Consider the following 12637-nt stretch of genomic DNA (forward strand, 5'->3'; position numbering starts at 1 on the left):
GACTTTTGGCTGACGATGGGGTGTGCGGGCGGCTGAGGAAATGTATTCATTTATTTATTTATTCATTTTAAATTTAGAGTACCCAATTAATTTTTTCCAATTAAGGGGCAATTTAGCATGTTCAATCCACCTACCCTGCACATCTTTGGGTTGTGGGGGCGAAACACACGCAAACACAGAGAGAATGTGCAAACTCCACACAGACAGTGACCCAGAGCTGGGATCGAACCTGGGACCTCGGCGCCGTGAGACCGCAGTGCTACCACTGCGCCACCGTGCTGCCCTGAGGAAATGTATTCAGAACTACCTGGAGGTCAATGACTAGGGGGAAATTTTGGCAGCAGTGGTCTGGGAGGCATTGAAGGTGGCGATTAGAGGGGAGCTGATCTTTCGATACGGGCTCACAGGGCGAAGGTAGACAGGGCAGAGATGGACCGACTGGTAAAGGAGATACCCCAGGTCGATAGGAGGTATGCAGAGACCCAGAGGCAGGACTTTTAAGGGAACGGCGGAGGCTACAGGTGGAGTTTGGCTTGTAAACCACAGGAAGGGCGGGAGAGCAGCTGAGAAAGGCGAGGGGGCGATTTATGAGCATGGAGAGAAGGCCAGCAGAATGCTTGCACAGCAGCTTAGAAAGAGAGAAGCAGCCAGGGAGTTAGGGAAAGTAAAGGATGGAGACGGGAACCTGGTGGGAGACTCAGCAGGGCTGAATAAGGTGTTTAAGGAGTTTTATAGTAGGCTGTACGGGTCGGAACCCCCACCTGGGCCGGAGGGGATGAGACACTTCCTAGGGGGGCTGAATTTCCGGAAGGTGGACGGGGAGCTGGTAGAAGGGCTGGGGGCCCCGATCGGGATTGAAGAGATAACGGAGGGGCTGAAGGCCATGCAGTCGGGTAAAGCCCCGGGGCTGGATGGGTACCCAGTGGTGTTCGATAAAAAGTTTTCTCGGATATTGGGGCCGCTGTTGAGGACATTCAATGAAGCTAGGGAGAGAGGGGTGTTTCCCCCGACGATGTCACAGGCCACAATCTCGCTTATCCTGAAGCGGGGCAAGGATCCAGAGCTGTGTGGATCCTACAGGCCAATATCCCTATTGAATGTTGGCATGTGAGAGTATCTTTAAGAAATGGATGTTTAAGCAATGTACCTTTAAGAAAACAGTGATGTCAGAGAGTGGGTGGAGCTGAGCTCAGTTCAGCGATTTTGAAGTTTCAGTTTGGAAAAGTGCCTGGTTGGTTTTGCTGAGAGCAGTTTAAATGTGCCTGGCTGTTTTGCTGTGAGCTGCTTAAAAGGAGAAAGCCAGTTTGAGACAGCAGCTTGAGAAGTTCTGGTTTGCTGTGAGTTGCTTGAAGGGAGAAAGCCAGTTTCAAAAAGCAGCTTGGGTGTGTCTGTGTGTTTCCAGAGAGCTGCGGGAAGAAAGCAAAGTGCTGGAGCTGAAGTCAACCAAGCTGATATATCTCTGCCATTTAACAGGAAATATCTGTATTCTGTGACCTGGTGTGTTACTGTTTTGAAGGTTTGAAGCCTTTTGGATGTTTGAAGGAACATTTTGAGGGATTATTTAGTGGTGTATTATTTTCAAGGTTATCTTTGAAGTAAGGGATCCAATGTTTATTTAAGAGGTTAAGTTGAGTTCATGGAATAAACATTTGGTTTGTGGTAAAAACCACATGTCCACAATTGTAATATCACACCTGGAGAACAAGCCGCGTGCTTCAAAAGCAACAATCCAGTAAAGGGAGAGGTTGGTTGCACTCCATGATACATTTGGGGGTTCTGAAAACACCTCGCCCATAACAATGTGGACGCCAAACTGCTGGCCAATATTTTGTCCTCTAGGATTGAAGACTGTGTTACGGACGTGATTGGGGAGGACCAGTCGGGGTTCGTTAAGGAAAGGCAGTTGGTGGCCAATGTAAGAAGTCTGCTAAATGCGATCATGATACCCCCAGAAGGTAGGGAGGTGGAGGTAGTGGTTGCAATGGACGCAGAGAAGGCTTTTGATTGAGTAGAATGGGAATATCTGTGGGAGGTACTGGGATGATTCGGATTTGGGCAGGGCTTTATTGACTGGTATCAGGCTCCTGTGGCGAGCGTACGGATGAACAGGATAACATCGGACTATTTTAGGCTACATCGAGGGACGAGACAGAGATGCCCCCTCTCACCACTGTTGTTCGCGTTAGCTATAGAGCCGTTGGCAATTGCACTAAGAGCCCCTAGGCGCTGGAAGGGGCTGGTCCGGGGGGGAGTGGAACACTGAGTCTCGCTTTACGCAGACGACCTGCTCCTGAATGTATCGGATCCAGTAGAGGGGATGGAAAAAATCATGAGAATTCTGGGGGAATTTGGCCGGTTTTCGGGGTACAAACTAAATATGGGAGGGTCAGGGGGCAGAGTTGAATATGGTAGCCATCACAAAGGAGAAAGTGTTAGAGAAACTAAGAGGTCTAAAAATTGATAAATCTCTGGGCCCAGATGGGCTACATCCTAGAGTTCTAAAGGAGATAGCTGAAGAAATAGTGGAGGCGTTAGTTATGATCTTTCAAAAGTCACTGGAGTCAGGGAAAGTCCCAGAGAATTGGAAAATCGCTTTTGTAACCCCCCTGTTCAAGAGGGGAACAAGGAAAAATATGGAAAATTATAGGCCAATTAGCCTAACCTCGGTTGTTGGCAAGATTCTAGAATCCATTGTTAAGGATGAGATTTCTAAATTCTTGGAAGTGCAGGGTCAGATTAGGACAAGTCAGCATGGATTTAGTAAGGGGAGGTTGTGCCTGACAAACCTGTTAGAGTTCTTTGAAGAGATAACAAATAGGTTAGACCAAGGAGATCTAATGGATGTTATCTATCTTGACTTCCAAAAGGCCTTTGATAAGGTGCCTCACGGGAGACTGCTGAGTAAAATAAGGGCCCATGGATTGACAATTGGCTGTCAGGCAGAAGGCAGAGAGTTGGGATAAAAGGTTCTTTTTCGGAATGGCAACCGGTGACGAGTGGTGTACGGCAGGGTTCAGTGTTGGGGCCACAGCTGTTCTCTTTATATATTAACGATCGAGGTGACGGGACTGGGGGAATTCTGGCTAAGTTTGCTGATGATACAAAGATAGGTGGAGGGGCAGGTAGTATGGAGGAGGTGAGGAGGCTTCAGAAAGATTTAGACAGTTTAGGAGAGTGGCCCAAGAAATGGCTGATGAAATTCAACGTGGCCAAGTGCGAGGTCTTGCACTTTGGAAAAAAGAATAGAGGCATGGACTATTTTCTAAACGGTGATAAAATCCATAATGCTGAAGTGCAAAGGGACTTGGGAGTCCTAGTCCAGGATTCTCTAAAGGTAAACTTGCAGGTTGAGTCCGTAATTAAGAAAGCAAATGCAATGTTGTCATTTATCTCAAGAGGCTTGGAATATAAAAGCAGGGATGTACTTCTGAAGCTTTATAAAGCATTAGTTAGGCCCCATTTAGAATATCGTGAGCAATTTTGGGCCCCACACCTCAGGAAGGACATACTGGCACTGGAGCGGGTCCAGCGGAGATTCACACGGATGATCCCAGGAATGGTAGACCTAACACAGCCTTAGAATAAAAGGGAGTCACTTTAGAACAGAGATGAGGAGAAATTTCTTCAGCCAGAGAGTGGTGGGTCTGTGGAATTCATTGCCACAGAGGGCGGTGGAGGCCGTGAAGTTGAGCGTCTTTAAGACAGAAGTTGATAAATTCTTGATTTCTCGAGGAATTAAGGGCTATGGAGAGAGAGCGGGTAAATGGAGTTGAAATCAGCCATGATTGAATGGTGGAGTGGACTCGATGGGCCGAATGGCCTTACTTCCGCTCCTATGTCTTATGGTCTTATGGGGAAAAGCAAGATTTTTGCGATCCAGGCAAGGGGACAGGAGAGGCGAATGGGGGAGCTGCCATTTAGAGTGGTATGGGGAAGCTTTAGATATCTAGGCATTCAAGTGGCGTGGGAATGGGAACGGTTGCACAAACTTAATCTAGCCCGACTAGTAGAACAAATCAAGGATGATTTTCGGAGGTGGGACGCGCTCCCGTTGTCATTAGCTGGGAGGCTGCAGACAGTGAAGATGACGGTCCTTTTGAGATTCCTGTTCGTGTTCCAGTGTCTCCCCATCTTTATTCCGCGGTCCTTTTTTAAACAGGTAAACAAAGTTATCACTGGCTTTGTATGGGCGGACAAGACCCTGCGAGTAAAAAAGGGGATGCTTGAGCGGAGCCGGGTAGAGGGCGGGCTGGCGCTGCCAAACTTCAGTCACGATTATTGGGCGGTGAATATAGCCATATAGTTAGGAAGTGGGTGGTGGGGGGAGGATTGGCATGGGAACGTATGGAGGTGGCCTCATGTAAGGGCACCAGCTTGGGGGTGTTGATAATGGTGCCTCTGCCGTTCCCACCGGCACGGTACTCCACCAGCCCCATGGTGGTGGCGGCCCTGAAAGTCTGGGGGCAATGGAGGAAGCATGTGGGAACGGAGAGAGCATCGGTCTGGTCTCCAATTTGTAATAATCACCGGTTTGCCCCGGGAAGGATGGACGGAGGTTTCGGAGATGGCAGAGAGCAGGGATTGAGAGGATGGGGTACATGTTCATAGAGGGGAGCGTTCCTAGCTTGAGGGAGCTGGAGGAGAAATTTGGATTGGCGAGGGAAAATGAATTCAGGTACCTGCAAGTGCGGGACTTCCTACGTAGGCAGTGTGGTGATATACATCACTGTACGTACACAAAGGGTTAATGTACATACACTACACCTAGCTAGACACTAGAAGGAACACCAGAGACATGACACACAGGCAGTCAACCAATCGGTCAGTAAGATAGGACACGACCAATGGGCAGTCCCAATACACACAGAGGTGACACTACCTCAGGAGGGCATTACATCAACCCATATAAAAGGTCACATCACACATGCTCAGTCTCTTTCCAGTGGAGACTCTCAGTGAGTACAGACACAGGGTTGATTGAACATCACTCCCACCACGTGGATTGTAGCAGACTGGTTAGTCAGTCTGAGTAGCTATAGCAGGATTAACAGTAGCGTTGAATCCAAGTAGGAGAATTGTTAATAGTTTAATAAACGTGTTAAAGCTATCTCCAAGTCTGAACCTTCCTTTGTCAGAGTGCACATCAAGGAAGCAGCTTATGCTACGACAAGAGCATAACAAAACATGGTTCCAGAAGTGGACTGTTATATCCATATGGTTTCAACTCAGCGAACAGTGACAACCAGCAACAACAGCCAGGCAAGATAATGTTCGGGATTCTGATTCCACAGCAGCTCCAGTACCAAGGCAATCTCAGCGAAAACTGGCGTTGGTTCAGGCAGAGATTCGAGATCTACCTGGTAGCGTCGGACTTAGATGGCGTGGCGGATGCAGAGAAAATAAAGCTTCTACTTACCATCGCGGGTCCAGAAGCAGCTGAAATCTTCCAGACCTTCAAATACTCAAAGGGGTAAAACAAGAGCGATTTCCAGGCAGTCCTGGACAAATTCCAAGAATTCTGCGGGGAACATACAAGAACAAAAGGTAAAAGAGGCGCCAGGTAGGCTTGCAGCAACGAACGGCAGTTTTGAATTGCAGCCATCTTGGAAAAGGTGCTGCACATGCGCAGTTGCGCAAAGAGCGCATAGAACGGGAAGGTCAGTTTGCGCATGCGCGAGAAGCCGCGCATACACAATTGAGAACAAGGTCCCAAGTAAAGGAACAGCGATCTGCGCATGCGCAATCGCTTCCTAAGCACTATGTCACAAGCGTCATGATGTCAGAGGCCCCGGACCACGCCCACTCAAAGGGGAAATGTCCCAAAACACGGAATTTTTTTTTTACCGCCTCCAAACCAGATTCTTTCACCTGGAACGACAGCACAATGCCTGAAATTCGACCGGTAGCTGAAAGTAACCTCCGCAGAACCCTGCAACAAGCAGTTAGCACCGCCCAAAGAGATGATACAGTCCTTGAAGACTATGATTCAGACCTTGAATTCTTCTTTGGACATCGCGAGCCCAATGCCAGCTCCGACACAAAACGTGATGATATGGTCTTGGAAGACAATGACTCAGACAAAGCTTTCACGTTGGGAGGCTACCCCAGTACCAAATCCAAACCGCAACTAGACGTGTTGCACATTGACGACCCCGACGACGGGTTCTTCGGATTTGAGGATCTTCAGCCCAGCAGATATGACATCCCGACTCGTGAGTGCAGGATTATGCTGCGGCCTGACGCCTCAAGACAGAGAGCGGTACAAGCCAACAGAGAGCGGCCTGCTGCCACACAGAGAGTGGTCCATGCACTGCAAAGGGTCCCCGACTCCACACACAGAGTTGTCACGCAGCACAAAGGGTCCCAGCCTCCACACAGAAAGCGATGAAAGACTCCACAGCGAGACAACTGCACGTCTCCATACAAGAAGTGACTCGAGTGACACAAGCCTCCACAGCGAGCTCATGGACAGACTCCACGATAGAAGCAACACCAGACTCCAGAGCGCAGATCTTGCATGAACAAGAAGTGATGACAGTTTCCACAGAGAGACCAATGCACGATTCCACACAAGGAACGCTGCAAGACTCCACAGAGGGAGTGACACAAGCCTCCACAGCGAGCTCGTGGACAGCCTCCATGATAGAAGCAATGCAAGACTCCAAAGCGCAGTCCATGCATGAACAAGACCATGAGGGTCTAGCAACCTCCTCTGAGCAACCAGCAGCAGACAATGCAAGTCTGCCACGCTCAAGTGAACAACAGAAAGACTATGACAGTCTGCCACGCTCAAGTGTACAGCAAGCAGATTCTGACAGTCTACCACGCTCAAGTGTACAGCAAGCAGACTATGACAGTCCACCCAGATTATTTGAGCCACCAGAAGAAGATTCTGACAGTCTACCCAGCTCAAGTGAACGACAAGACACTGAGGCTCTACCCACTGTATGTGCGACAAGTGACAACGGCATCCCACTTCCCATACACGATGTGCAACGTGACAGACCTCATCTAGAATGTACAGAGGCACTCGACAATCACAGTGAGACTACTGGTGACTCCAGTGACACCACGTTACTTCAAACCTCATTCGCTCGAGCCTCTCTTCAAGAAATTGCATTCTTGAATGTTTTGACTCCGGACGTGGAGCATCAATAAACCTCAGCTGATTCAGGTTAACCAGAAATGACTCTGGACGGGGAGCATCAACAAGCCAAAACTGACTCAGGTGAAAGAGACCAGACTCCAGACGGGGAGCATCCACAAGCCAAAGCTGATTCAAGTAAGCCGGACATGACTCCTGACGGGGAGCACCACAAACTTAGTGACGGCACGCTCAAGGAGACAGCAGATGCCACAAAGCACGCTAACACGAGTAACTGTGTGACGGACTCGTATTATCCAGAGTATGGTCCTTGAGCGCAGCAAACATGGCAACAAAACCAACCACCACAACAACAACATCAAAGACAATAGCAAGAAGCGTACCAAAGACAACAACGTCAACAACAAGCACGACAAAAACAACACCAATGGAACTACGACTGGTACGACATGGTACAACTCTGCAAATGAGGGACACTGTTACTGCTCAGCTCAGTACAATGACATACCATGGCAGGGCGATGCATCTTACCAATTCACGTTTGCTGCACTACCAACAGGCAACCTGGCTTTCAGGACAGATGCTATCAAGAATTACCACCACAAGCATCGAAAGAAAAAAAAATGAGTCCAAATCCGACAACGAAGTGATTTGACCACTTCTTGGTTCCTTCAGCAAGGGACACTGATGCCGTTTACAAAGCAATGCCACCATCAACATCACCAACACACCAACCAAACAAGAAAGTCACTCGACCATAATAAGTAATGAACTTTGGACTCATGCATATGATTTGGACTTATTGTTTAATGATCACTGTTATCATAACTTGTACAGAGTATCACTCATCTACGTAGTTTGTTCAATTTTCTTTAACACTGTACAGAAAATATGTAACACGAAAAAAGGGCGGATGTGGTGGTATACATCACTGTAAGTACACAAAGGGTTAATGTACATACACTACACCTAGCTAGACACTAGAAGGAACACCAGAAACATGACTCACAGGCAGTTAATCAATAGGTCAGTAAGATAGGACACAACCAATAAGCAGTCACGATACAGAGGTGACACTACCACAGGCATTACACCAACCAATATAAAAAGACAATCACACATGCTCAGTCTCTTTCCAGTGGAGACTCTCAGTGAGTACAGACACAGGGTTGATTGAACATCACTCCCACCACGTGGATTGTAGCAGACTGGTTAGTCAGTCTGAGTAGCTATAGCAGGATTAACAGTAGCGTTGAATCCAAGTAGGAGAATTGTTAATAGTTCAATAAACGTGTTAAAGCTATCTCCAAGTCTGAACCTTCCTTTGTCAGAGTGCACATCAAGGAAGCAGCTTATGCTACGTCAAGAGCATAACAAAACAGGCAGGTCTCAACCTTCCCGTTTCTACCACCAAGGGGGATACAGGACAGGGTAGATTCCAGAGTGTGGGTGGGAGAAGGGAAGGTCTCTGACATCTATAAGGAACTCATGGGGGTCAGAGGACACGCAGACTGAGGAGCTGAAGCGCAAATGGGAAGAGGAGTTAGGAGGAGAGATAGAGGATGGTCTCTGGGCAGATGAGTTGAGTAGAGTCAACGCGTCCGCAACATGCGACAGGCTCAGCCTGATACAGTTTAACGTGACAGTGGCCCAGATGAGCAGGTTCTTTGGGGTAGAAGATAGATGCGCAAGGTGTGCGGGAGGGCCAACGAACCATGTCCACATGTTTTGGACATGCCCAAAGCTCAGGGGATTCTGGCAGGGCTTTGCAGATGTCATGTCCACGGTGTTAAAAACAAGGGTGGCACCGAGTCCGGAAGTGGCTATTTTTGGGGTGTCAGAAGATCCAGGAGGAGAAAGAGGCAGACGTTCTGGCCTTTGCTTCTCTGGTAGTCCGGAGACGGATATTTTTAGCTTGGAGGGACTCAAAGCCCCCAAAGTCAGGGACCTGGCTATCGGATATGGCTAGCTTTCTCCGTCTGGAGAAAATTAAGTTCGCCTTGAGAGGGTCACTGTTAGGGTTCACCCGGAGGTGGCAACCGTTCGTCGACTTCTTTGCAGAAAATTAATCGGCAGCAGAAGGGGCGGGGGGTTAGTTTAGCTTAGAGTAGGGGGTTAGTAAAGGTGTGACCTGTAAGGGAGAAAGCAGGCTTTTTGCACTATGTTTATATTTTCATGTACATTGTTTATTTTGTCATTGTAAAACCCAAAACACCTCAATTAAATTGTTTACTAAAAATAAATGTGGATGCAAAGTTGACAAAGGTGTTGGTGTCACGGAGAGAGGGTTGTGTGCCGGATGTGATAGGAGAGGATGGGGTTCGTGAAGTCGTGACAGCTGTTGGCGAATGTATGCAGCCTGCTCAACAATCTTATGCTGCAGGAATTGGAAGTGGTGGTGGCAATGGATGCAGAGTAGGAATTTGACCGGGTTGAGTGGGCATATTTCATAGATCATCATAGATTATCATAGAATTGACAGGAGGAGGCCATTCGGCCCATCGAATCTGCACCACCCCTTGGAAAGAGCACCCCACCCAAGCCCACATGTCCACCCTATCCCCATAGCCCAGTAGCCCAACCTAACCTTTTTGGACACTAAGGGCAATTTAGCATGGCCAATCCACCTAACCTGCACGTCTTTGGACTGTGGGAGGAAACCAGAGCACTCAGAGGAAACCCACGCAGACAAGAGGAGAACATGCAGACTCCGCACAGACAGTGACCCAAGCCGGGAATCGAACCTGGGACCCTGAAGCAGTGAAGCAACTGTGCTAACCACTGTGCTGCCATGCTGCACACGGGAACCTAGGTGGCACTGCCAAGTGGCACCAGCGGTGTAATGGGGGGGGGGGCACCACCCTGCCCAAAAGGCATGCAGCTTGGGGCTTCCAATCCCCTTGGAGACCCCCACGAGAGCCGTGTCAACTGGTCCCCATTTGTGGGGACCAGTACCAAACAACACTCGTCCGAGGTCTCCGAGGCGAAGAGATTGAATCCGAAAGCTTCAGGTACCTTGGGAATCTGCACATTAGAGTAAGGCTTACTACCTTGCTGTAATATGGAGATTTGCTAAAACGCGAGCAATGTCTCGCAAGATTGCGTTGAATCTTTCACCGGCCAAGCTGCGCTGCGGCGAGCTGCTTTACGGGCGGAGCATAGCAGAAAGAGGCCATTTGGCTCTTTGCAGCTAACAAAATAGCTGCACGACATAATCGTACATTCCAGACATTGGTCTGTAATTTACAGCATCTAATTTGTATGCCCAAGTATTTCTGAAATATGAGGAAGGTTTCTGCCTCTACCAGCCTTTCAAACAGTGAGTTCCAGACCCCCACAATTTTCTGGGTGAAAAAATGTCCTCGCCCATTCTCTTCTGGTCCTTCTGCCAACAACATTCCGTGCTATCTTAAACTCAACAAACCTCACAATGGATTTGCCCGAAATTTGAGCAAAATGTATTCAAGAAAATCAGAAAGTCTAATAATAACAATTTCATTAAATTCTGTCAAAATGTCCTAAATTCTATCATTACATTTTTAAAGAGGATTTAATAAGGTAAAGAGGATTTAATAAGGTAAAGAGGATTTAATAAGTGTAGAAAATTTAGTCGCAGAGCCAACACGCAGGTTAGTATTCATTTTTCCCAATAAATTTAGAGTACCAAATTCATTTTTTCAAATTAAGGGGCAATTTAGTGTGGCCAATCCACCTACCCTGCACATCTTTGCGTTGTGGGGGCGAAGCCCACGCAGACATGGGGAGAATGTGCAAACTCCACACGACAGTGACCCAGGGCCAGGGTCGAATCTGGAATCTCGGCGCTGTGAGGCAGCAGTGCTAATCACTGTGCCACCATGCTGCCCACACAGGTTAGTTTTCATATTTATTTCCACAAAAGTTTAATGTTTATTTGAGATTTGACAAAATTCCTAGCCATGGGAAATGTAGGCATGGCCCTTTGATCGAACTACCCACCCACCCCGCAATGCAGCTATCAAGGATGGGAATGCTGCGTGTTGGTAGGCTTCCTGCACCGGCAAACAAATTGCTGGAAACTGGAATGAGGTGGGAATCCTGAAACTGGGTCCCACCTGCTATGTTTAAAGAGCTCTGGATCAGACAAATCAGCGAATACCTGGGCTTAAAACTCTATCCATTGCCATTGCCTGTTATCATTACACAACCATCTTCATTTCACAATTTTCCAAGCAAATTGCTTCAGGATTGTCCATGTTATTTGCATATGCTGTAATATTGTACTTACTTATTGAATTTCACATATTTGTTTGGGTATGTTCCATTGATTTTCACTTCAGATCCAGGCCAGAAGAAGGTACCTGCTTTCAGACCCTGATACATAGCTGTCAGCCACAACTATTCAAAGAACAGAAGTATATTTAAAACATGTTTATATAATCAGTAATTTGTTGTGTTTTGCTGCTTCGGATAACACAGGCTGCTACTTGATGCATTCTTAACTAAAGGATGCTCCAGACTCTGAAATGAGTTCAACGTGTTTATTGAACTATTAACACAGTTCTCAAATTAGTTCGACTCTCTGCTAATCTAACTGTAGTAACTCAGTCTAACTGTACCAGCTTGCTCTAAGCCACGTGCTGGGATGTGATGCTGCTGATCAACCCTGTCTAACTCTCTAGGTGTCTGTCTGTGGAAAGAGGCAGGGTGTGAATGCCTCATCCCTTTTATAGTGTTTATGTCATGCCCCCTTGTGATGATGCCACCTCTGAGTATCCTGACTGCCCATTGGTTGTGTCCTATTCTGAGTGTTCATAGGTTGCATGTTTGCATATCATGACATCTCCCCTTTTGTTGTTTTTTTTTTAGATGTATATACATGTGAATGTGTCTGTCTACTGTGACTGACTGGGGAATACAGAACAGAACCAACAAAACAAATGCTCATAAGTCCAGTCTCTGAGGCTTGCGTCTGGTCCTCGTCGACCGCCAGAGAGGTGGTGGAGGGGATGACATTGTCTTGACAGGCGAGTGGGAGGCACTGGTGGCCTCGTGGTTCGAGGTGTCTGGAGGTGGCAATTCGACATGTGGAAATGGAGGGGAAAGTGGTTGTGGGCAAGCAACTTTTCGCAGTGCCCTTCGATTCCTTCGCACAATGGAGCCATCAGCCATAAGTATGACATAGGATCTGGGCGCGGCCTGTCGAACAACGACAGCCGGAGCAGACCACCCACCATCCGGTATCTTGATCCTGACCGGGGATAGCACATCCAGATCAGTGGCATGTGTCTCATAGCCCTACTTCTGGCTGTCGCGAAGCTGCTGCATCTTCTACAGCACCGGGAGGTGATCAAGGTTTTGGCAGGTGTATGGCTAGAAGCGACGTCTGCAGGTCCCTGTTCATCAGCAGTTGAGCTGGCGACATGCCAGTGGACAAGGGAGTTACCCGGTACGCAAGTAGTGCAAGGTGTATGTTGGAAGCGGAGTCCGAGGCCTTCCGGATGAGCTGCTTAACGATGTGCACCTCTTTTTCAGCTTTGCCATTGGACTGCA

At 47.9% G+C, this 12637-nt stretch overlaps 1 protein-coding gene across 1 annotated transcript in view; it reads right to left on the reverse strand.

Moving 5' to 3' along the window:
* Positions 1-12637, reverse strand: part of LOC140410712 (ectonucleotide pyrophosphatase/phosphodiesterase family member 3-like) — a 249137-nt gene that overhangs the window by 126653 nt on the left and 109847 nt on the right. The window contains exon 9 of the mRNA XM_072499153.1: positions 11373-11482. Coding sequence (XP_072355254.1) covers positions 11373-11482 — 110 coding nt within the window. The remainder of the gene's footprint in view (positions 1-11372; positions 11483-12637) is intronic.

Source organism: Scyliorhinus torazame, chromosome 4 (assembly GCF_047496885.1).
Source record: "Scyliorhinus torazame isolate Kashiwa2021f chromosome 4, sScyTor2.1, whole genome shotgun sequence".
Taxonomy (NCBI): Eukaryota; Metazoa; Chordata; class Chondrichthyes; order Carcharhiniformes; family Scyliorhinidae; genus Scyliorhinus; species Scyliorhinus torazame.